Here is a 21,618-nt window from a genome sequence, read left to right as displayed (position 1 = left end):
CGGACCGGCTGCCGGTGTCTGACTCCGCTTGCCCGAACGTGCGGCCAGGGGGCGGCTGGCCCCGGGGGGGGGATGTTTGCAGGGTATTTTCTACCCCCGTGAGACCCCGCACTGGCCTTGCACCGCCCGGTGTCCCGGCGGGCAGGGGACGGCATGTGCCGCTCACCGGAGCGGGCGGAGGACCGGCTTCTGCCCTGCCCGGGGGTGCAGAGCCCCCTGCCCGCCGGCCCGGCGCTCTCCATCCGCCGTCAGCCCCCGGCCCCGCAGTGGACGGGCTCTCCCGCCCCGGGGCCGCCGCTCTCCGCCGGGCGGGGCCGCCTCCGCGCTCCGGTGCAGCGGGGCGGGGCTGCCGCGGGACGGCACGACATCCGCCGGCCCGCCTCTCTTTCTGCTCCCCGATTGGCGGGGACCGGGCGGCGCGCCGGAAGTGCGTCAGCGCCAGCGGCGGGGAGCGGAGCGGGGCGAGCGGAGGCGGAGGATGAGCAAAGGCCGCGAGGGCCCCGCGGCGGGGGGTGAGGGGGCGCCGGGCGGTGTGGGGGGGGGGGCCCGGGCGGTGAGGGGGGGCCGAGGGGCCGCGGTGACCGGCGGGCTGCCCCGCAGGAGGCGCCGCCGCCGCCGCCGTCCTGCTGCGGTACCTGCAGGAGCAGAACCGGCCGTACAGCGCCCAGGACGCCTTCGGGAACCTGCAGCGGGAGCACGGGCTGGGCAAGGCGGTGAGCGGGGCCGGGCCGGGGGGCGCGGGGCGGGCCGGGGCCCGGGGCCCGGCTCACGGCGCCGGTCCCGCAGGCCGTGGTGAAGGCGCTGGAGCAGCTGGCGCAGCAGGGCCGCATCCGCGAGAAGGCCTACGGGAAGCAGAAGATCTACTTCGCCGACCAGGTGAGCCCCGGCCCCGGGCGCCGCCTCCGCCGGCACCGGCCCGCGCTGACCCGCCGCCTCGCCGCAGGAGCAGCTCCCGGCCGCCAGCGACGTGGAGCTCCGCGGCCTGGACGGGGAGATCACCGCGCTCTCCGCCAAGGTGCAGGCGCTGCAGCAGAGCTGCCGGCAGATGGAGGCGGGTGAGTGGGCCCTGCCGCCCCGCCAGCCCCCCGCGGCGCCGGGAGCAGCTGGGGGCCCCGTGGGCACGGGCGGCTGTGCCCTGGCCACCGGCCTGGCCGGTGATCGGTGCCTGCCTTCCAGAGCTGAAGGACCTGAACAGCTCCATGACAACCCCTGAGCTGGCCAGAGAGACTGAGGAGCTGAGGAAGGACTGTGCGAGTTACACGGAGAAACTGGAGAGGATCAAGTCTGCCACCAACCACGTGACTCCGGAAGAAAAAGAGAAGGTAAAGAGGTGCCAGGGGCTGAGCCGAGCACCAGCAGCAGCGCTGGGGCCAGGGCTGGGCCAGTCGTACCAGACCCTTTGCTGGGTTATCCGGTCCCCGGTCCGACTGACCGGTGCGACAGAGGTGGGGCTGTGCGGGACCGGGCTGCTCCGCAGAGCCTGTGCCCGAGCCTCGGCTGCGTGTGCCGTGCTGGTGATGTTGGTTCTCACCTTGTCGTGCTGTTTGCAGGTCTGTAGCGAGCAGAAGCTGTACTGCAAGGAGTGGCGGAGGAGGAAGCGAATGGTAACGGTCGTGCCAGCGAGCGGGGTGGGTGGGCAGTGCCAGGGAGGTGGCGGTGACAGTCCTGGGGTGACGCTGGTGCCCTGATGGAGGTGTGGCGTGCGCTGGGCAGCTTGGGGAGCAGCCGCTGTTTGAGCTGAGCGCCCTCCTGCTGCTGCGGTGCTGAGTGGGGAGACCCCAGGTGAAGGCTGTAGCTGGAGCAGGGAGGGCTGCGCTCACGGCGCCCAAGTTTGGGGAGGACTCGGGGGTACCAGGGTGATCCCCTGGGAAAAGGCCGTGTCCCTGCAGGGCTCTGCCTGTCCTCAGGAAACAAACCAGGCTCTCGTGCGTTAGCGACAGCCGCTCCCACGCCATCACCCGAGCTGTGCTGGCCTGTGACACCCCATGGGGGACAGTCCCCCAGGGCAGGAGCGGGGCTGCCCGGTGCTGGCAGCTCGGTGTGGCCGCCCCGCAGCCCTCACAGTGCCCCTGTCTCACCAGGCGACCGAGCTGCTGGAGGCCATCCTGGAGGGGTACCCCAAAAGCAAGAAGCAATTCTTTGTAAGTGCCGAGCCCAGGCTCTGCCCCACGGCGCTGGCTCTGCCCCCCCCACCCCGCTGAGTCGCTCTCTGCTTGCACAGGAGGAGGTTGGGATCGAGACGGACGAGGACCATAACGTGACGCTGCCGGCGGCTCCGTGAGGTGCTGAGGGCGTCTTTGCCCCAGGTGGCAGGAGCTGATGGTGAAACTCAGCTGTTGGGTTGTTTTTTTTCCCTGTTTTTTGCGGGGCCTGGGCTTGTCCTGTGGCTTTATGTGTTTGTTTTTGAATGCTTTGCAGCTGGAAGGGTGGTTGGAGGGAGTAACTGGGCATGGGGCCCTCTCGCTGTCTCCCTGGCAGAGGGAACGTTAGTTCCTCCTGCCCTTCGGCGCAGTGAGCTGCTGAGGTCGGGTGTGCTCGGGGCGGCGTGGGGGAAGGTGTGGGGACGCTGTTGTGGGGTCCCTGGGGTTACAGTCAGAGGAGGAGGCGAGTGCCTCAGCGAGGTGAAAGAACTGGTGCCTGTTACTGCTGCAGAGCTCTGCGTGTCAGCTGCTCCCCACGGTGTGGCCACGGGGTACACGAGAACACGACCCATTAAACACGGGGCTGGTGGCTCAGCTGTGCTTTGCTGGGGCGTTTTCCTCTGTTCCAGGGGCATCAGAGCCCAGCTGGGGCAGGCAAGAGGCAGGAGGGGGGAACCTGAGCCACAATGGCTGGGCTGGGCTTCCAGAAACTGTGTCCCCCTCTCTGACCATCTTTAGGGGAAGGCTCTGGGAACTTGGCAACAAATAAAAAGCAGAAGAATCATTAAAACATTCAGCAAAATTTATTTAATTACTTTTCACAATAGAAAAATATGTTGCTTTCACATGTGAGGTCTGTAAAACTCCGTCAAAGCACACAGCCTGGCGCTGAGCACGCCCTCATCAACGGGGGAAACTCTAAAATAAATATCCGATACCCCTGGAGCGGGGCACGAACGTGGTTAGAGAGCAAATCCTGCTGCCAGTGTCACCGGGGCAGCAGCTGCTGCCCTGCCCGGATCAGGAGGGGGTGTATTGGAGGCTGAGGTGACAGAGCAGGAGAGTCAGTGGCACAGGCAAACCCCGTGCGCCTGCCTGAGCTAAAGACTCTCTGGCACCTGAGCAGACCCCTACTCAATACACACGTTTTTTTTTTTTTTCCCCCGCCTTTGCCAAGTCCCTACAAATATTTGGTACTATTGGCTGTGATGGTTCCTGCAGAGCAGGGCCCTGCATGGCCTCCTTTTGGTGGAGTAGTTAATACAATAAACTTTAAGAACCGCCATGAAGGAGACAGCCCAGCCCCTCCTGGTGCCCGTCACGCAGGCCCCCAGGCAGGAGATGCCCCGTGGGCGTGGAGGCGGCAGGAGGGCTCAGTAGAGCTGGCTCTTCAGTTGGTGCAGGACCCCGATGGCAATGTCCCGCAGCGCCTGGGGCAGAGGAGACACGGTCAGTTGTTCCCGTGGAGGAATGGCCCGTCCCTGGTGACTCCCACAAGGGCCGGGGGCACCTCTGTCCCTGCGCCGCGGGGGCTTGGCCCCGTTTCCCTCTGCCACCGCCCGCGGCTCCCGCTCACCTGGGGCTTGCAGTGCTCCTCGATCCAGCTGAAGACACAAGCCGAGAGCTCCTGAAAACTCGTCACTGAGATGGAGGCGTTGAAGGACTGGAACAGGGAATCCATAATGCCTTGGAAAACGTTGAACTTCACCTCGTCAGAGACCTGGCCCTTCCCCTCGTTCGGGTTGTCCTGATGAGCTTTCACAATCTGCTCGTAGTTCCTGAAACAAACCGTGTTCAGCAGCGGAGCGAGGTCTCGGCCCCGGCTCCCGCTCAGCTGCGGGGCAGAGCTCAGTGCCCGCCCCTGGCCGTTAAGCAGGGCTGCAGGGGTGGGGAGGACCAGGAGTTCGCAGGAGGTCCTGCAAGTAAACGAACACGGGGAAGCTGCAGCCTCTCCTGACACTGGGAGCAGGTTCATTTTCTGACTCTAGTACAAAGGTGGACCTAACTCCACCACTGACCCGAGACAAACCCACACCGAGCTGCAGAAGGAGAAACACTGACAGCAGGCGGGGACAGGCTTGGCACGGCAGGTGCCAGGCTGCCTGCAAAGCACTGCCTGCACCCACGGAGCCCTGAAAGGACGAGGGGGAAACCACAGGAAGAAGAGGGCAGCAACCAACAGCTCTTCCCTTACACTTTCATGATCTTCAAGGCCATCACATCTTTCCTGAGAGTAGATACTTCCTCCTCTTGCTTCTTTTTTTCTTTGTGCAGGAACTGGATGTAGTCAATGGCTGAGCACAAAAATACAGAGTGAGGATTCGAGAGCGCACACAAGCCCCCAAGATCCCCGCAGAAGGTGTCTGGCCCTGGGCAGCATCAGCTCCTGGCTGCCCTGCTTCTCCCCAGGGTGGTGACCAGCACCGGGGCTCCCCCAGAGCATCGTCACACCAGAAGGTCCCGTGGTGCTGCACCTCCACAGCGCGTGGCTCTAGCGGGGTGTTTAGGGGGTTGATTGCACCCCCTTCCCTCTCCCCACCCTCAAGACTCACTTTTCTGGAGGACGATGGCCCTGCTCAGCTTCTGGGAGCCGAGGGAGAAATCCTGCTGCTCGCAGGTGGGAACAATGGCCTGCAAGTCATCGTAGCCTTTCTGTGGGGAAGCAGAGCCACAGCGCACGCCCTTGGAGCCCAGCTGGTTGTTTCAAAAGGTGTCAAACCCCAGCCCCCACCACGCAGCCGGCCAGAGCCGAGGTGACTCCCCGGGGGAGGGTGTGCCCAGCAGCACAAGGGGGAAGGTGCTGAAAACAGGAGGGTGCTGGGTGCCGCCGGGCCCCGGGAACCCGCGGCTCGCCGCGCTGACAGCAGCCGCAGCCCCTCGGGTTACCTTGATGGCGCCTCGCCTCTTCTGCTCCGCCTGGGTGTGCGCCCGCCTGCGCTGGTCCTTGTACGACTCCTTGTAGGGCTCCTGGTGGTAATCGCTGTCCTCGTCGTCTGCACGGAGGGAGCGGGTTGAAGCGCGAAGCAGCCTGGCCGGGAGCTCCCGGGGGGGAGCGGGGAGCCCCGCCACGCTCTGGGCACAGGCGGGCGGAGCGGCCCGCGGCCACGGAGGGGAGACCCCGGCCCGCGGCCACGGCGGGGAGACCCCGGCCCACGGCCACGGAGGGGAGACCCCGGCCCACCTGTGTTGGGGACGGAGGAGGCGCTGGTGGAGCCGATGCTGTTGGCGCGGGACACTACGCTGCCCTTGCGCGCGTTCTCCATGAAGAGCGCTGGGAGGGGGGAGCCACGGCGTCAGCCACGGCCCGGGGCTGCGGCGGGGCCACCGGGCAGCCGCGTCACCGGGGCCGCGTGGGGCTGCCGGGGCACCTACCCGAGTCCAGGCCATTGTCGCTGTAGGCTGCGTCCACCTTGCGCGGGACCGGCGGAGCCGCAGCGGGCGGGAGAGAGGCGTCAGCAGGGCCGGGGCCGCCGCCCGCCGCCCCCGCGCCCCGGCCCGGCCCCCCCCGACCCCCGGCCCCTGCCCCTCGCCGTGCCCCCGCCCCTCGTGCTCTCCCCGTTCCGGCGCTCACCCCGCCCGCACTCAGCCCCGGTCCCGCCGAACGGACCCACCTTCCCCCACGCGTCCTCGGCCGCGGCGCCCGGCGGCTCCGCCATCTTCCGCCCGCCCCGGTCATGTGACCGCCGCGGGGGCCGCCGGGAAACGCAGCCCGCCCCGCGCCGCCAGGGGGCGCCCGCTCGGTGCCCGCCGTGACGTCACGGTGACGCGGGAGCGCCGGGGGGGGCCGGAGCGGTTCGTTAACGGGGGGTTCATCGCCGGGACCCGCCGCTCCCCGCGCCCGGTGCCCGCCGGAGGCAGGACCGGCCGCTCCACCCGCCCCCCGCCCACGGGACGGACCCGGCGGCACCGAGCGGGGAAGGGAGGAGGGGGACGGGCCCCCCCGTCCCGCAGAGCCGGGGCGGGCTGGGGGCACCGGGGGCAGGACGGGCACACAGACACGCACAGAGGGAGAAGCCCCTTTACTGTCCCGCGGGGAGGTGCAGGCTCAGCCGTCGGCCCCGGGAGCCGCGGCAGCGTCCCCCCCTCAGCAGGGGTCGGCGGGACGCCCCCGGCCCCTCCGCGGGGCTGGACGTGGCGGATGGGCTCAGCCCTGGCACGGCCGCCTCGCTGACGGACCCTCGCCTCCCGTCCCGCCGGTGTGGGCTCCGCGGGGTCGGCGTGTGACAGTGAAGAGGCGTGTGACCCCCTCAGGGGCCGCGCTCCTGGCTCAGGCGCTGCTGCAGGAGGTCCCAGGCCTTCTCCACCTGCCGGAGAACCCCCGTGGGGCGGCACCTCAGCGCCCGCGGCCGAGCCGGGGCGAGGGGCCCCACGGCAGGGGCAGGAGCAGGACACGAGGGTCCCACACTTCCCCTCCCTTCCCTGCTGCACTCACACCCCCGAGCTCATCCCTCGTGGCCTTGCCCAGAGGCAGGCTCGATGGTGGGCAGCACACCCAGACACAGTGTGTGACCCGGGCACAGCACTGAGCCCTCCGGTCCCCATCACGGTCACTCGCCTCCCCCTCCGCCACCCGAGGCAGACCCGGCGCCGCGGCCGGCCCGGGGCTCACCTGCTGCCAGGTGACGTCGGGCTCCCAGAGCGTACACAGCACCACCTGCGACTGCTCCACCCTTTGGCTGTTGGTCATCTGGCTCCGCAGCCGGCTGCGCGCGGCCTCCTCGCTCAGCCCGTCCCTGGCCATGATGCGCTTCACGGCCTGGCGGGACCAGAGGGGACGCTCAGGCGCTCGGAGAAGCTGAGAACCAGCCCCAGGGGCAAGCAAAGGGCCAAGGGGCATCGCCCACCTCCTCCTCGGGGACGATGGCCGTCCACACCTCGTGGACCATGGCCTGCCAGCCAGCCTCCAGCAGCACGGCAGCGTCCAGCACGCACACGGCCTTTCCTGCGGAGCGAGGCCGCTGCTCAGCGCCTGGCAGGCCGAGGCAGCGCACCTCGGGGGGTCCTGCACGAGACCACGCACCCCAATCCCACCTTCGCGCTGCAACGGGAGCCACCCCCATTACCTTGAGCATCTGCCTCCCTGATCTGCTCCGTGACCATCCGGGCCATCTCAGGCCACACGATGTCCGTGAGACTCTTCAGCCGCTCCTAGGAGGGACCACGGCGGGGTTCGGTCACCCCGGGGCAGCCAACAAGGGCCTCGCTGGTGGCAGCAGCAGTCGCAGAGGGCACCCAGAGAGAACCCCGCTCCCGAGGTTAAACATCGACAGTCCGTGCTGCTCTCACCTGGTTTCCAAACACTTTGGCCCCAAGGACTTTCCTGTTAATCGTCCCATCCTCATTCAAGATTTCTGCAAGACAGAAGCAGAACAGGCTTGGGAGGAACGAACCCAACTCGCTTCCCTGCAGCAAGCCTACGTCAGAGGGAAAGGATTTCAGCTCGGGGCTCTCCAAGGGACCCAGGAAGGAGCTGCAGGACTTGACCTGGCAGCTCGTCACCTTACTCCAGAAAAGGACAGGGAAGAGCTTTGCCTAAACGGCCGCCCGGTTCAGCCCTCCACACCAGCCACTTCACAGCGGTTCTGACGTGGGACGTGCAGGACACGGGGAAAGCCGTGGCTCGCCCCGCTCGTGCCCGACCATCACCGTCAGCTGCAGAGCCCATCGGGGTGGTGCGGAGCCCAAAACTCGCGGGGAGGGAGGGCAGCGCAGGCCAGGACGGCTCCCCGGGACGCCAGGACCATGGCACACCCCTCCCTCCTCCTCCTCCTCCCCGTCTCCCCCGCAGCCCACGGTGGCTTTACCTGCCCCAAAGGCCGCCACCACCCGCTCGTAGGCAGGGCCACCGGGGACGTAGACGGCGTGGCCCAGCTTGTCCGCGTCGATGAGGAACGCTCCCAGCTGCCCCAGGAGTTTGGCGATGGAGGTTTTCCCACTCCCGGTTCCTCCGGTCAGGCCGATCACGTACGGGCGCGAAGGCAGGGCAGGGTCTTGCTAAGGGAAGAAGGAAAGCTGCTGCCAGCAGCCAGGACGCGGGCTCTGCTGGAGAAGGATCCTGACCACCCGGCCTGGAGATGGGTGTGAAGGGTCCTGGTCCTGCAGAGCAGGGGCTGCTCGGGCCGGGGCCAGCGCAGGCAGCGCTCCCAGAGCCGTCCCCTGCGGCACGGGGATGAGCTGGCTCTGCAGCTCCCCAGGCTGCCCCCCGCTCCCGGCACACCGTTCCCACCGCAGCCCACGGCTCCCCGGGCACCCCCTCACCCGGGGGGGCCGCAGCAGCGTCCCCAGCAGCCGCTGCCGGAGGCTGGAGGAGCTGATCTTCTCCTCCTCGTTCTGCCTGTGGTCGGGGTCCTTCATCAAGAGGATCTCGTAGAGAGCCAGCTCGGGGAGCCCCTGCCGAGAGAAGAGCCCCGCGGGCCGTCAGCCGCGGGACGCCGCGAGGGAAGGGGGCTCAGCGGCTCCGGCGCAGGCATTACGTTTTCAAGTCTCTTCTTGTTCACGGCCTCCCCTCCCCGGCGGGTCTCCTCGCTGACCACCAGGCACTGCAGGTCGGGGTCCGTGACCGAGGGGCCGTAGGGGTCGACCAGAGGCACGATGTCGTACTGCAGTGAGGGCTTCACGTCCTCCAGGAACTCGCGCAGCTTCGCGGCTCGCAGCTCGTAGGGCTCGATCAGCTCCGTCAGGACCTTGTCTGCCGGGCGGCGGGAGGGCGGAGAAGCAAGAGAGCGTCCGGTGAAGGACACTCAGCTCCCGGAGCGGCGGGGAGAGCGACGGAAAAGCAAGAGCCGGAGAGGAGACAAAACCCGCCCGTGACTTTGGGAGGCTGCCGCCTCCAGCTCCCCTCGCCCCCGCTGCCCCCGGGTCCCCCGTCCCAGCACGGTGCCGGCCGCCCCGGGACTCACGGCGGAGCAGGTCGCCGTCGGCCACCCCGGCCAGGAGCCGCCGCCGGGCCAGCAGGCAGCAGGCGCTGAGCAGGAGGCGGTGGGCGCCGTGGAGGCGGTCGAAGGTGCCGCCGACCACCACGTCGGAGAAGTCGGGAAGCGCCTCCCGGGGCTCCTCCTGGGGATCCTCCTGCGGGTCCTGCTCGGGGCCCCCCGCGTCCCCGGGGCCGCCCAGCAGCACGGCGGGCAGGCGCGGCGGGCAGCCGTAGGCGGCGGCGGCCAGGAGCTGCAGGCCCCGCTGCACCGGCCCCGGCGGCCCCGGCGCCTCGGCGGCAGCGGCCAGCAGGACGCGGGGCGGCCGGGCCAGGCGGCGGCCGGGGCCCAGCAGGACGCGCAGGTCCAGGCCCCGCCGCGCCGCCGCCCCGTAGAGCGCGGCCAGGGCGCGGAGCAGCGCGGGGCCGGCGGGCGGCGCGGCGGGGCGCGGCGCGGGGGCGGCCAGGCGCAGCCCCGGCTGCAGGTGCACGTACAGCGGCCCCGACACCAGCCCCGCCGCCGCCGCCACCGCCGCCGCCGCCCGCCGGGGCAGCGCGGGCAGCGGCGCCGTCAGCACCAGCAGCCCCGCGCCGAACGGCGGCATCGCCCCGCCGGAAGCCGCCGCCGCTGCCCCGGAACGCGCCGCGGCACCGCCCCGGGCCCGGGCCCGCCCCTCGGGGAGCCCGGACGGCGCCCGGCAGCGGGCACCGGAGGTCGCGGGGCGCCCCAGCGCAGGGGAGCGTCGGGCCCGGGCTCCGCCCGCGGAGGGAGGAGACGGACAGACCCGGCCCCCGCCCGCGGCACCCCCGGGCACGGCCCCGTCGCGGTCCCCGCCACCCCCGCGGGACCCCGGAGCGGAGGCAGGGGAGCCCCCGGGGACCGGGCTGAGCCCCCGGGCAGGGCAAGGGGCTGCGGCGGGAGGGACGGAGCCGGGAGCCGTGCGGCTGCAAAGGGCTTTATTGGCGGCGCGGTGGGACCGGACACCGCGGGGCTGGGGGTCGCATGGCAGCGCGGCTCCCCCGGTGTCGCGGCGGCCCCGCTCAGGGCTGGTCCCCGCCGGCCTCGCCGCGCCCGAACACGAAGTCGTGCATGGCCCGGACGTACGCGGAGCCGTCGGGGCTGGCCAGCCTCAGGCGCGACAGCGGGGCGAAGGCCCGGGTGGTGACGCAGCGCAGGGGAGGGCAGGGGGTGCCGATGGCCTCCAGGAACACCTGGCACCACAGCGGGGTCAGCCCCGTCCCCGGCGGGGCACAGAGCCCTCCCGCAGCCCCCCGTCCCCGTCCCGCGGGCACTGACCTGCAGCACCTCCTCCACCTCCTGGGCCGTGTCGCGGAAGAGCCCCTGGCAGTGCTGCAGGTACCGGCGGTAGAGGCCCCGCGTCTCGGCGTCCAGGCCCTGCAGCTCGCTGCCCTCGGGGTCCGGGCGCTGCAGGTTGGCCAGGAAGCTGGTGTTGACGGGTCCGCACTCCACCAGCGTCAGGCTGCGGCGGGGAGCGAGCGGCGGCTCTGAGCCGGGCGCGGGAGCCGCTGTGGTACCCCCGGTCCCGGCGTCCCTCCGTCCCGGTGCCCCCGTGGCGCTGCCGGCACTCACTGGATGTTGAAGGGCCGCAGGACGATGGCCAGGCTCTCGCACAGCCCCTCCACCGCAAACTTGCTGGCGCAGTACACAGAGTTGAAGGGCAGCCCTGGGGCAGAGCCGCACCCTGAGCACCGCGTCCCGTCCCCACAGGGTGCTGGGGGTCCCGCCGCAGCGGGGCCAGGTCCCACCTTGCAGCCCCCCGATGCTGCTGGAGACGATGATCCGCCCGGCCCTGCGGCGCTTCATGGCGGGCAGGAACGCCTGGATGGTGCGGACGGCCCCAAAGAGGTTCACGTCGAAGACGGTCTTCATGGCTTGGTCGGAGCAGGTCTCCAGGGGACCCATCAGTCCCACCCCTGCGTTGCAGACTGCCGGGCACAGCACCAGTGAGCCGGGCACCACAGCCCCCGCACAGGAACCTTCCCTGTTGATGGCCAGTGACCCTCGGCACCGCCAGACCCAGCTCCTGCACCCCTGCCCCGCTGGACACGACCCATCCCAGCCCCAGGACCGCCAGCACCTCCCGTCATTTGGCATCTGCTCCCAGTGCCCTGGGGAGGTCGGCGACCCTGGAGAGGTCCCCCCAGCCACCCTGGGGACAGTGGGGGAACCGGGAAGAGCCGTACCCAGCACGTCCAGCCGCTGCCCCTGCACCCGCCGTGCGGCGGCTGCCAGCGAGCGCGGGTCCGTGACGTCGAGCTGCAGGACCTCCAGCGTGTCGGGGCAGCAGCCCCCAAAGCGCTGCAGCAGCCGCTCGCCCTTGGCCAGGTCGCGCATGGTGGCGTACACTGGGGGAGAGCGGGGCCGTGGGGCAGCCGGGCCGCCGAGCTGCCCCTGGCCCAGCCCGGGAGCCCCCCGGGGGTGCCGTCCCCCCGGCGCAGCGTCGCCCCTTTTACCTTTGAAGCTGCCAGCGGGGTCGGCCGCCAGGCGCGCGGCCAGCCCCAGGCCGATGCCCGAGGAGCAGCCCGTGATCAGCACCGTGGTCCTCTCCATGGGCGGGCAGTGCCGGCCGAGGGGGCCGCGCCGTTTAAGAGGGCTGGGAGGGGGGTCCCCCCGCCCCACACCACGCGTGTTGTGTCTGCCGCCTTATCTCAAGGCCCCTCCACCTGCCTCCCTGCGCCTTGATGCTCGCGCAGCTGCTGCGATAACGGCCCCGCGGAGCCAGGACCCCCCGCGGGAGGAGGCTCTGGGGCACAAGGGGAGCTGCAGCCCCAGGGGTGGGCACCAGCTGGGGCCAGCACCAGCCACGCCGCACCGTGCCGTGCCAGGCACCCCGGCTGCCAGCGCATTTTTCCTGCTGTGCAGGCTCTGGGGCCGAGCGCCGCTCCTCCGCTCCCCGTTTCGCACAAGTCCTGCACGGGGAGAGGAGATGGACACACACGGAGGGCAGCGCTCAGCAGTCAGGCTTTAATGGCTCCGCGGGCTGGCAGCACCATGGCCGCGCTCTGCCTCAGCCCCAGCGCGGGGGAAAGGCCGAGAAAACCCCGTCCCGGGGAGCGCGGCCCCAGCACCGCCCCAGACAACTCCGCCAAGTCCCTTTCGATACAAAAGGCACCAAGTGTGGCCGGGCCGTGCAGCAGTGGGTGCCCGCAGGCACTGGGGTCCGTGGGGCAGCGAGCACCTGGTGCAGGCACCCAGGACCACAGCAGGGGTGAGGCCGGTCCCCCCTTCCCCTGGGGCAGGGGCTGCTCTGCACCCCCCACCGCTGCCACCTCCTGACAGCTTCTCCATCACTGCCCCGACCAGCCAGGGCCCACGGCAGGGACACGTGTGCCCTGTCCCCTGCACAGTCCCGGGCCCCATGGTGGGGACACATGTGCCCTGTCCCCTGCACAGTCCCAGCTCCCGCCGAGCTTCCAGCTGGGAGCACTGGGGCAGTGGAGTCTTTGCCTCCGGGCTCACGCCTGGGGCAGCCCGGCTCTCCCGGGGACAGGCTCAGGACAGCCAGGGGGGCCGGCAGGGCTGAGCACGGCACAGGATGGGTCCCTGGGGCAGAGCCTGCCCCCCATCTGGCTGCCAGCCCCCCTCGGGGGGGGCCACCGGGGCTGGGGGCCACCGGGGCTCTGTGCCTTCATTCCAGCACGGCCAGGACGCAGCCGTCAGGCCCGGAGCTGCGGGCGCCTGGGCACGGGGTCCCTGCCCTCCCTGCCGGGGGGCTCCGGAGGCACGGCCCGCAGTCACGCTGGCCCAGCCCGGCTGCGCCGCAGGGCGCTGGGGTAGTATTTGAGGAACAGCTTCCTGGAGATCTCCAGCGTGTCCCCCGCCGGCACGGCCGGGTAGCGCTTCTTGTTGTAGACGAAGCCTCTCTCCACCTGGAAGACGGCCTGGTTGAACTGGTCCTGGTGGAAGGGGCTGCCCGAGTTGAGGCTCTCCACGAGGGCAGAGACGAAGAGGCTCCAGCGCACGCCGTAGTAGTCCAGCACCAGCCCCCCCAGCTGCTTGTTGGCGTAGTCCAGGATGTTCCCGCTGGGCCCCCACAGCGTCACCTGGTTCCGGGCATTCAGCTCGTACTGCTCGGCCTCCCGGTCGCTGGTGGCCACGGCGCGGGCGCTCTCCAGCCAGCGGCCCAGCAGGAAGAGGCTGTGGCTGCCGAGGAGGCCGTCCAGCTCCGGCAGCAGGTCGTAGACCAGCACGCCGCCGGCCGTCAGCAGCTCCGGCAGCGCGCGGCTCTGGAAGGCGCGGCGGACGCTCTCGTAGTAATCGCCGACGAGCTGCTGGGCCGCCTGGCGCGTGACGTCCACCAGGTCGTAGCGGAAGGTGGGGCTGGCGCCCAGGTCGGCGCCGGCGGCCAGCAGCAGGCGCCAGGCCTCGTACACGTCGCTGGCGTTGTACCAGAGCGCCGTGTCCATGCGCAGGGAGGGCCGGCGCACCAGCGGGCTGCGGTTGTGGTTGACGCAGACGCCGGTGCAGTTGTACACGCTGCGGAGGAGCAGGCGCCAGGCGCTGGCGGCGGCGGCGTTCGGGGCACCGTAGCGGCGCTCGGCGTAGCGGGTCACCCAGGCGGGGAGGTCCAGGGGCTCCTGGCACCAGCCCAGCTCGTTCATCAGCTCATACACCATGTCGTTCTGCTCGATGCCCTCGGGCACCAGCCCGGTGCCCACCATGGTGGAGTTGGGGAAGCGGCGAGCCGCGAAGGGGCCGTGGTTGATGGCCTCCACGGTGCCGAAGAGGCCGTGGTTGCCCCCGAAGTTGTGCAGCATGCACCAGATGAAGGGCTGCCCGTAGAAGGACTCCGTCCACTGGTAGACGGGCTTGGACTCGGCAAAGAGGTCGAGAACGATCATCCTGCCGAGGGGCACGCCGCGCAGCAGGGCCCGCACCTGCGCCGGCTGCCAGAAGTCCGGCTGGTGCTGGAAGAGCCAGCCCTGCATCAGCCACAGCGCCTCGGGGTCGGCTGGGGACAGAGGGGCAGGGAGTGAGGTCCCCTGCAGGCGGGCCCTGCAGGCATCCCAGGGCCACCAACCGCCCTGCTTAGAGGGTCCGGCACCAACAGGGTCTGCCCAGTGCAGGCAGCTCTGCGCTCACACGGCCCCCGGCCCCCGCTGTCCCCACCTAGAGCCCCGCGGCCCGGCCGGCACCGCGCGCTGACCCACCTCCCGTCATCGACCTGAACACGGCGCTGCTGACCCTCGAGAGGTAGGCAGGGTCCGAGGAGAGGGGGGTCATCTCGTTGAAGGTGTCGGCGCTGTAGATGTGGTCTGTGCCAAAGTCCTTGATCAGCTCCTTCAGGAAGAGGGTCCCGATCACCTGGAACATGGGGTCCTCCGGGTCCAGCAGGTAAGCACACGAGTAGGTGCAGTCAAAGTGGCTCCAGCCCCCGAGGCGGGTGGCATTCACGCGCGGGAAAACCCTGCACACAGACGGGGATCAGGACACGGGACCGCTGTGGGGACAGGGCAGCCTCCCGGGGAGGGCAGCACGGGCACATGAGGGCCGGGAGCTGCCTTGGCCCCAGGAGCGCCCGGCGCGGGCTGGAGGTGGGACCGCGGGAGGGCTGGGACACCGTGAGGGAGCTGCAGCCGGGGCTGACCTGCCCTGGGGGTCTGAGCACGTGGGGCTGCACCTACCGAAGAACCCCCGGGGGCACGTGGCCCGCGAAGGCCGGCAGCACCGTGATCATCCCCAGCGAGCGCATCCTCTCCACGATCCGGTACTGGGAGAGAGAAGGAGGGAGGGAGCAGGGGGCGAGGAGCCCCCACTGCCCTGCGAGGGGCCCCTGGGCACTGCTGGAGCTTGGGGAAGGGAGCAGCTGCCCCCACGCCTCCACGGGCATGGTCTCAGCCTGGAGGACCAGGGCAGGGGGCTGCATGGGTCAGCCCCGGGTGGGCGGGCAGCCCCGGTGCCCCCGGTACCTGCAGGTAAAGCTGTTTGAGGTGCCAGGCCGGCGGCAGCGGCCCTGCCCAGCCGTGGAGGTTCCCCATCCTGTTCCAGGCCAGGAACGCCGGCCCCGTGAAGTACGCGTCGATCTCGGACTGGTTCAGCCCCAGGGAGCGGTACACCTGCGCGGGGCGCCGGGGGCTCAGCCACCCCACAGCCACCCCGCTGCCCTGCCCAGTGCCCTGCCCGGTGCCCCCGCTGCCCCACAGCCGCCCCGCTGCCCTGCCCGCTCCCCCCGGCCCCGATACTCAACCCGCTGCCAAGTCGCCTCCTGCCCCGCGAAGGCGGGTGCCAGGTTGATGCCGCTCAGCGCCATCCAGTCGATCTCCCGCTCCCAGCGCGCCCAGTCCCACCACACGTAGGAGTAGCTCTGGGTACAGGCGTTCTGGTAGTAGCGGTACCTGGGGGGAGCGGGCGGGAGGCTGCGGGATGGGCCCCCCCGTTCCCGTTCCCGTTCCCGTTCCCTTACGTAAGGGCGCCTTGTCCCGGGCTAACGAGGCGTGAGCAGCGCCCGGCCCCGCGCCCGCAGCCCCGCCCGCCCCCGCGGGACCCCGCGGCCCCGTTACCTGCCGGGGGCGGCGGCGCGGATCTCGGCCCGCAGCCGCGGCAGCGGGTCGGGCAGGCGGAGCTGCGCCCCGGACCAGGACACGTGGCAGCCGCAGAAGTCGCGCAGGTACCGGTACAGGCCGGCGGCCGCCGCCACGCCGCTGGAGCCCGTCACGGCCACGGCCACGGCGGCGCCGGGCGGCGACCGCAGCCGGTACGTGTCGGGCCCGCCCGCCGCCAGCGCCGCCTCCACCGACAGCGACACGGCGGCGGCCCGCGCGCCCAGCACGCGTCGCGCCAGCGCCCGCACCGCGGCCGTCTGCCGCGCGTCCCCCCGGTACCGGCACCGGCCCCTGCCGCGCGCCCCCCCCGCGCCGCCGCCGCCACCGGCAGCAGCAGCAGCGCCAGCCCCAGCGCCAGCCCCCGCCGCGCCGCCATCGCCGCTCCCTCCCCGGGGCACGGCGGTGGGCGGGGCCGGCCGGGGCGGAACAGGCTCGAGCCGGTACCGGGAGCGGCGCGGGGCGGGTGGGGCCGGTTCCGCGGGTGGGTCCCGGTCCACCTGACGCCCGGAGCGGAGAGCATGGGACGCAGGGATGTACCGGGCGGGGATGGTCCTGGCGCTGCCCGTGCCCCGGGACCACCGCGGTCCCTTCCCCGCCCGCTCTGGGTGCCCGGGCAGGGGCCGGGGCTGCAGCTCCTGCCGGGGGCAGCGGGACCCCCGCGGGGAGCAGGAGCCGCCGGGGCTGTTTTCGTATCTCGTCCCGGCGCTGCCCGGCTCCGGGCTCCCGGGATCGACCGAGACCCGCTCTGGGGTCGCTCCCGGGGCGCAGCCACCGGGCCGGGGCCTCTCCGGCCGGCAGGGGGCGCTGCGAGACCGGGCACGGGGCCCCGCCGGACCCCGGGGCCGCGGCCTGTGCCCGGGGCGGGGGGGGCGGCCCGGCCCCCGAGGCAGATCCGGTGCGGGCAGGGCCGGCAGCGCTGCCTGCTGCGGCGGGGCCCCGGGCAGGGCCGGGGCAGGCGGAGCCGGTGCCAGCGGGGCCCCAGCCGGGGAAACCACGAACAGCGGCGGCGGGGAGGGGTCCCGCGGCACGGCCGGGCCTCCGCGCAGAGCTGCTGGGGGGCACAAGCGGGACCCCTCCAGGGAGCGGGGCCGGGGGCTCGCCCGGGTGGCGCAGGGTCCCTCTCGGCTCCGGGCGCGCTCCGTGGGCACTTCCCAGGACAGAGCCCGGCTGCGGGCTCAGCCACGCCGCCCCCTTCGGCGCAGGACGGGCCCGGGGCTGCTCCGCAGCGGGGCCGGGGCTCCCTCACCTCCCCAGCACGGCCGGGGCCGGGGGCTCCCTGCCCCGCCAGGCCGCAGCAAGGGCTGCCCGTGCGGCCCCAGCGCCGTGGGAGCGGCCAAGCAGCGCCATGGAAACGGGCAGAGATGTTGTGATTGCAGACGGGAGTGGGGCAAGAGCGCAGGGGACGGGGTGAAGGGGGAGAGCACCCCTGGCCCCAGCTGGCACCCGCAGCAGCGGGGGATCCGTCTCCTCATCCGAGGGGTGCAGGAGGACAAGGGGCAGGCGGCCTCTGGCTGCTCGCCCTCCCAGAGACACCAGGAGATGGGAAACACGCCGGGCTGCAACAACCTCAAAAACACAATTGCCAAAGCCCCACAGAAACCTCCCTTCCGCTCCTCCCGCACATGGAAAAACCCCTCCAGCCCCTCCCGGCCCCGCAGGAAAGGCCTGAGTAAACACGTCCCTCCCGGGTGGGGAGCGGGTCCCCGTGGGGGGACACCCCGCAGCTCGGGGGGCCGGGAGCAGGGCAGCAGCCCTGAGCAGAGCGCGTTTGCCCCAGTCCCCGTGAAAGCACATCCACAACACCCAGGTTTAACCAAGCCTTCGTTTTTCCTGCGTAAGCCCTCGTTTCACTCAGTTAACAGGTTTATCTGGGCAGGCAGGAGGCTCCAGGACAAAAGGGCCCCTGCTTGGCCCCCGCCGGCCTTCGCTCAGGATGTCAGACCGGGCTTGATAAGCGCAGACATTTCGGCCCAGGCACGGTCACGCCGGTCTCATTTTACAAACCCGTGTGGGCCAGGGCAGAGGCGCTGGCAGGGAGCACCCTCGGGAGAGCGCGGGGAAGCAGAGAAGAGGCCACACCGCTCGTTATGCAGTTAGTTTAATTTATACAGTGACTGTCCGCAGCACATTTCACCCAGGCAGCAGGACTGGTGCCACTGCTCCGCCTGCAGACAAGGTGGGACTCTGTCTTTTGCTCTGCGAACACCCTTGTAAACACACAGCCACGTCTACCCGTAACCACAGCGATCACCCAGCAGCCGCCCGCGCGCAGCACAAGGCTCCCCGCGCTCCGTGCACGCTCCCCGTGCAGTGCACACACACCTTTCTCACATCATTGTAAACAGCCCTGCGCTGCGTGGCATTTCCCCTTCAATTCCAGGTTACGATGATTCTCATTATCATTCTAATCTGTTCATGCACAAATACTCCAGATCCACTGTGACAATGAAACACGACAGTTACACACAGCACTAACACGCACACACACACCCCACAGCTCCTACAGCTACGTCGAGTTGAGGAGGGCAAGAAATTACTCACATCTTGCACAGGAGAAAAAGCAACAGCTACCGAGGTGACAGTTTGCACCGCAGCTTGTCCCTCCTCCACCTCGCCCCAGGCCACAGCAAGGCAGCCAGGCCCCCTGCTCTCACCCCTGCCTCCAGAAACAAGAGGTGGAAGGGCCCTTCGCTGCTGGGCTCAGGGCTTTGCCTGGGATACGAGCGTGCAGCTGCACACTCAAAGGAGCATTTCTCCTCCACGGAGGAAAGGAACAGCCTTTCGTGCAAGGACAAGGTGTTTCCCCAGCACTAGAGCACACAGAGGCACCTGAGGCTGAGTCCTACCCCTTCATATCGGCTCCTCAAGCCCCAGCCAGAGTTCCAAGAGCTGAAACCCTGCACGGGACGAGACATTGTTTTTTCCAGATTAAAACATGGCACGTGTGGCAGCCCTGGAGGCAGGAGAAGCACGCCCTGGATTGTCAACTGCCCACTGCTCATCATTTGTTCAATCAGAGGCAGAGACACGTGGGATCCACGTGTAAAACTTTCTTTAAAAAAAATATCTCTTCCCGAGCAGCAAGCTTTGTGCGAGCTGAAGGCGCCGTGCCTTTTCTCCACGTGCCTGCACGCCCACCCAGCCATAGCTGCACTGCTCTTGTACTGCCCCGATAAGGCTGCCAGGGAATTCACAACACGAGAAGTACACTACGACACACCAAACTCAGACACTTCATGCACTTGGTATCGTCAGTGGTAAACTTAAGGAACAAAAAGTTTCTTTGATCCAGTGTCACTCCTTACCGAGAACGTCGAAGCTCTCGGCTTTGAAACGCCGTGGTAACGCTCGAGGGTGCTGCAATAAGTTATTTTCACTATGGGAGGATTACATGCAACTCGGACACACGGGAGAGGGCTAGCCATGAACACACGATGTTTAACACTGCGCGAGGAGAGGGCTCTTTACTCGTCAAACCTCCCCTCACGGATGGTATCGAAGGAGAACGGGAGAAACTTGAATCCAGTGCCAGTGTAGAACTTGTTCTGGAACTCAATCCTGCAAGAGAGGGGAGAGGGATTGTTCATTAAAAAGGCAGCTCTCAGGACATGAGTTAGCAATTAGCAAGAACTCCATTAAAAGTACGATTATCGACTATGAAGAAATAAAGCTTTAACGAGAAAAAGTGGCGTTATGATGTAGCGTATCTTTGGCACAAACCCCACGTTTTTGTTTGCTGTTTCTGTAGCAGAGCAGAGAACTGTCCAGGTGCTTTGGTCCCACCCCCACAGGCAGTAAAAGGGCAGAAGTAGGATGAACTCCCCAAGGGCGGTGTCACAGACGCAGGCACTGGGAGCCCAGAGCAGTTCCTGTGAGATCTCACCACTGAAGTTCACGTTTTAGCCAGAACAAACCTCAACTGCGCTCAGACTTCCTCCATCAGCTGCTTCTCTGCATTTACTGGAGCCTGTTTGGTTCATCCCCACATGACGACTTCTGCTGAGCGGGATGTGCCTGTTGTCTCCAGCTGAACATTAGCTCAGCCTTGTTTGCCTGCTTCCCCTAATAAACCCAGTTTAAAAAAAGAATCATTCTAGAGAACTGGCCAATGGTCAGCAACAGCCAAATAGGGAAAGAAAAAAATAATCCCGTGATTCACAGTAAAAACAAGCACAGTGTTTCATGAGCCTCATGAGAAACACTTTCCATTGCGTGACCCACTAAAAAAACAAGGTCTCTGTAGGAATCAAGCGACAGCAAATTGTAGAGCAATTTAACACAATTCAGAAGTATTTTTATGAAGCACAAAAAGGCAGACTTGAATTATTTTTTTTCCAAATCAGGAGTCACGGCAAACTCCAGAGCTGCTGGCACTTCGGTTGGCAAAAAGTGATTTCCCAGCAGAGCTCAGGAGGGAGATGATCAGAAAAGCAGCTTTGTGCCCCATCTTGTGCCGCCTGCTCACGCGGATCCCACGCTGCCCTGCAGAGGAATCCCTCGGATGAGCAGGATTTTCCGCGTGGGAGGGAGGAAGGGCTCCCTGCCAACACGCTCCTGTTTTTCAGGAACCCCGATAATCTCCATAAGTATCCTGTGACTAAGTAACTATTCTGTAAGCAAAGGGAAACAAGAGGCAGAGGGTTGGGTATCTGAGTCACACAGAACCCACTGTAAATGACATTTTAACCCTGACGATTAACTGTTCCAGCTGGCCCTGACATCTGAAAGCTCCTTTTGGACACGCTCAGTTACAACTGGCCACAACTGGATGCCTGAAGTTCGAGGAGAGGCTGCTGTAAGGCCAGGGAACTAGTGAAAAAGTTTATTTAACCAAATAATCATGGCTTTTTCTGCAATTGTCTACAGGAACACACAGAATCCAAGGTCCCTTTTTGGCACGAGCCGCTGCTGTCTGCAGGATCTGTCGTGTACCAGCTCCATCGCTGAACTCTGCCCCGCGTGTCTCCCGCCAGTGACCAAGTTCTGCAGAAGGATTTACCAGGCAGTCAGCCCTGCGCTGTCACCAAACAGACTGGAAGTCTGGCAGTTGGTGTTAAAGAAAACCCACTCCTCAGCTTTTCTGTAGCAATAATTAGCTGAAGTGCTTGTTGGACTGGAGTTATGTGGATTTTCCAACCCAACAGAGTCCCCGCACTGCCTGGAAAGCTCGGCAGCTCGCAGTCCCGTGGGAAGCAACTGCAGAGAGAGCTGTTGAACAGGAACCCTGACCTTCACTGGTACAAGTGCAAATTCCTACCTGGCATTTGTGTTCCTAAAGGCGTGTGCCAGCGCCCGGGGTCGGCTGCGATGCAGAGCACACCTCGGAGAGGGCAGCCTACAGCACACCCCACCCTCAGAACGCGACTGGGGTGTTTGTGCAGAGATGGCTGCAGTTACTCTCTCCCAGAAAGGACCGTGGTTCCGTGCGTGGCACCGTGGGTCACTGCCCTGCCCTTACAGGACACTGCCTTGTAGAGCAGCAGCGTCTCTTACGGCTGCACTAAAGACAAGCTCTGGCTCATGACCTTTACAGAGAAAAATAAAATCCTGGCGAGCGGGTGGGGAGCTGGGCTGCAGCACTCCCACGCACCGGACTGGGCGCGGGGTGCACCTCCAGCGCGCCCACGCCTCTGGGTCAGCAGCACTCGCCCCCCCTGGGTGGCCGCGGGCCAGGAGCTCTGCCCGGGCGGGGGAGAGTCGGCCTGTCCGTGCTCAGCTTACAGCAGGGAACAGCCGTCTGCGACGTGCCACACAATTGCTGCTTTTTATTTATTCCGCACGGTTGTTTGACACTGACCACGTTTGTTGGGTGGGGGAGACTGGCTGAGACAGACCCACTGGGGTGACCAGAGCCGAGCCTGAACAACGTGGTTTGACTGCTCCAGGCTCTGGCACTGAACCCCTCACATCACGACGCTCACTTAGCACCAGCCTCTCCCCTACAGAGCAATACAAACCCCACTCTTCTCTGCTCTGAATTCACCTCATTTGCTTTGTATTATG

At 67.8% G+C, this 21,618-nt stretch overlaps 6 protein-coding genes across 12 annotated transcripts in view; 1 reads left to right on the top strand and 5 right to left on the bottom strand.

Moving 5' to 3' along the window:
- The first annotated feature begins 332 nt into the window (after positions 1–332).
- PSMC3IP (PSMC3 interacting protein) lies at positions 333–2,931 on the top strand. 2 transcript variants are annotated; one of them, XM_068418669.1, is made up of 8 exons: positions 336–512; positions 601–713; positions 787–876; positions 944–1,055; positions 1,177–1,322; positions 1,551–1,604; positions 2,082–2,141; positions 2,222–2,931. In XM_068418669.1, the coding sequence occupies exons 1-8, from the start codon at positions 479–481 to the stop codon at positions 2,279–2,281; spliced, it is 669 nt and encodes a 222-aa protein (XP_068274770.1). In that variant the 5' UTR covers positions 336–478; the 3' UTR covers positions 2,282–2,931. The 2 variants fall into 2 exon arrangements, with proteins under 2 accessions (XP_068274772.1, XP_068274770.1); XM_068418671.1 differs by lacking the exon at positions 787–876 and having other exon boundaries at positions 333–512.
- MLX (MAX dimerization protein MLX) lies at positions 2,926–5,856 on the bottom strand. The gene is made up of 8 exons (XM_068418668.1): positions 5,753–5,856; positions 5,514–5,550; positions 5,323–5,412; positions 5,028–5,134; positions 4,694–4,793; positions 4,336–4,435; positions 3,718–3,919; positions 2,926–3,571 (listed from the first exon to the last, which is right to left on the bottom strand). Exons 1-8 carry the CDS (start codon positions 5,795–5,797, stop codon positions 3,515–3,517), a joined length of 738 nt encoding a protein of 245 aa, XP_068274769.1. The 5' UTR covers positions 5,798–5,856; the 3' UTR covers positions 2,926–3,514.
- A 289-nt stretch (positions 5,857–6,145) lies between these two features.
- On the bottom strand, positions 6,146–9,656 carry COASY (Coenzyme A synthase). Its single transcript, XM_068418665.1, has 9 exons — positions 9,041–9,656; positions 8,615–8,829; positions 8,400–8,531; positions 7,946–8,135; positions 7,428–7,492; positions 7,205–7,289; positions 6,986–7,083; positions 6,751–6,897; positions 6,146–6,445 (listed from the first exon to the last, which is right to left on the bottom strand). Exons 1-9 carry the CDS (start codon positions 9,654–9,656, stop codon positions 6,389–6,391), a joined length of 1,605 nt encoding a protein of 534 aa, XP_068274766.1. The 3' UTR covers positions 6,146–6,388.
- Positions 9,657–10,092: 436 nt separating this feature from the next.
- On the bottom strand, positions 10,093–11,623 carry HSD17B1 (hydroxysteroid 17-beta dehydrogenase 1). The gene is made up of 6 exons (XM_068418817.1): positions 11,527–11,623; positions 11,257–11,418; positions 10,819–10,998; positions 10,643–10,736; positions 10,349–10,532; positions 10,093–10,263 (listed from the first exon to the last, which is right to left on the bottom strand). Exons 1-6 carry the CDS (start codon positions 11,621–11,623, stop codon positions 10,093–10,095), a joined length of 888 nt encoding a protein of 295 aa, XP_068274918.1.
- A 401-nt stretch (positions 11,624–12,024) lies between these two features.
- NAGLU (N-acetyl-alpha-glucosaminidase) lies at positions 12,025–17,579 on the bottom strand. Its single transcript, XM_068419045.1, has 7 exons — positions 17,558–17,579; positions 15,574–16,666; positions 15,261–15,408; positions 14,983–15,129; positions 14,698–14,783; positions 14,224–14,480; positions 12,025–14,024 (listed from the first exon to the last, which is right to left on the bottom strand). Exons 1-7 carry the CDS (start codon positions 17,577–17,579, stop codon positions 12,808–12,810), a joined length of 2,970 nt encoding a protein of 989 aa, XP_068275146.1. The 3' UTR covers positions 12,025–12,807.
- A 118-nt stretch (positions 17,580–17,697) lies between these two features.
- The window catches only part of ATP6V0A1 (ATPase H+ transporting V0 subunit a1), a 29,497-nt gene continuing 25,576 nt past the window's right edge, over positions 17,698–21,618 (bottom strand). For all 6 annotated transcript variants that reach the window (XM_068418752.1, XM_068418750.1, XM_068418751.1 and 3 more), the window contains one exon: positions 17,698–19,173. In XM_068418752.1, coding sequence (XP_068274853.1) covers positions 19,080–19,173 — 94 coding nt within the window. In that variant the 3' untranslated portion in view covers positions 17,698–19,079. The remainder of the gene's footprint in view (positions 19,174–21,618) is intronic.

The sequence above is a fragment of the Nyctibius grandis genome, chromosome 26 (assembly GCF_013368605.1).
Source record: "Nyctibius grandis isolate bNycGra1 chromosome 26, bNycGra1.pri, whole genome shotgun sequence".
Taxonomy (NCBI): Eukaryota; Metazoa; Chordata; class Aves; order Nyctibiiformes; family Nyctibiidae; genus Nyctibius; species Nyctibius grandis.
This window is presented reverse-complemented; position numbering and strand designations above follow the sequence as displayed.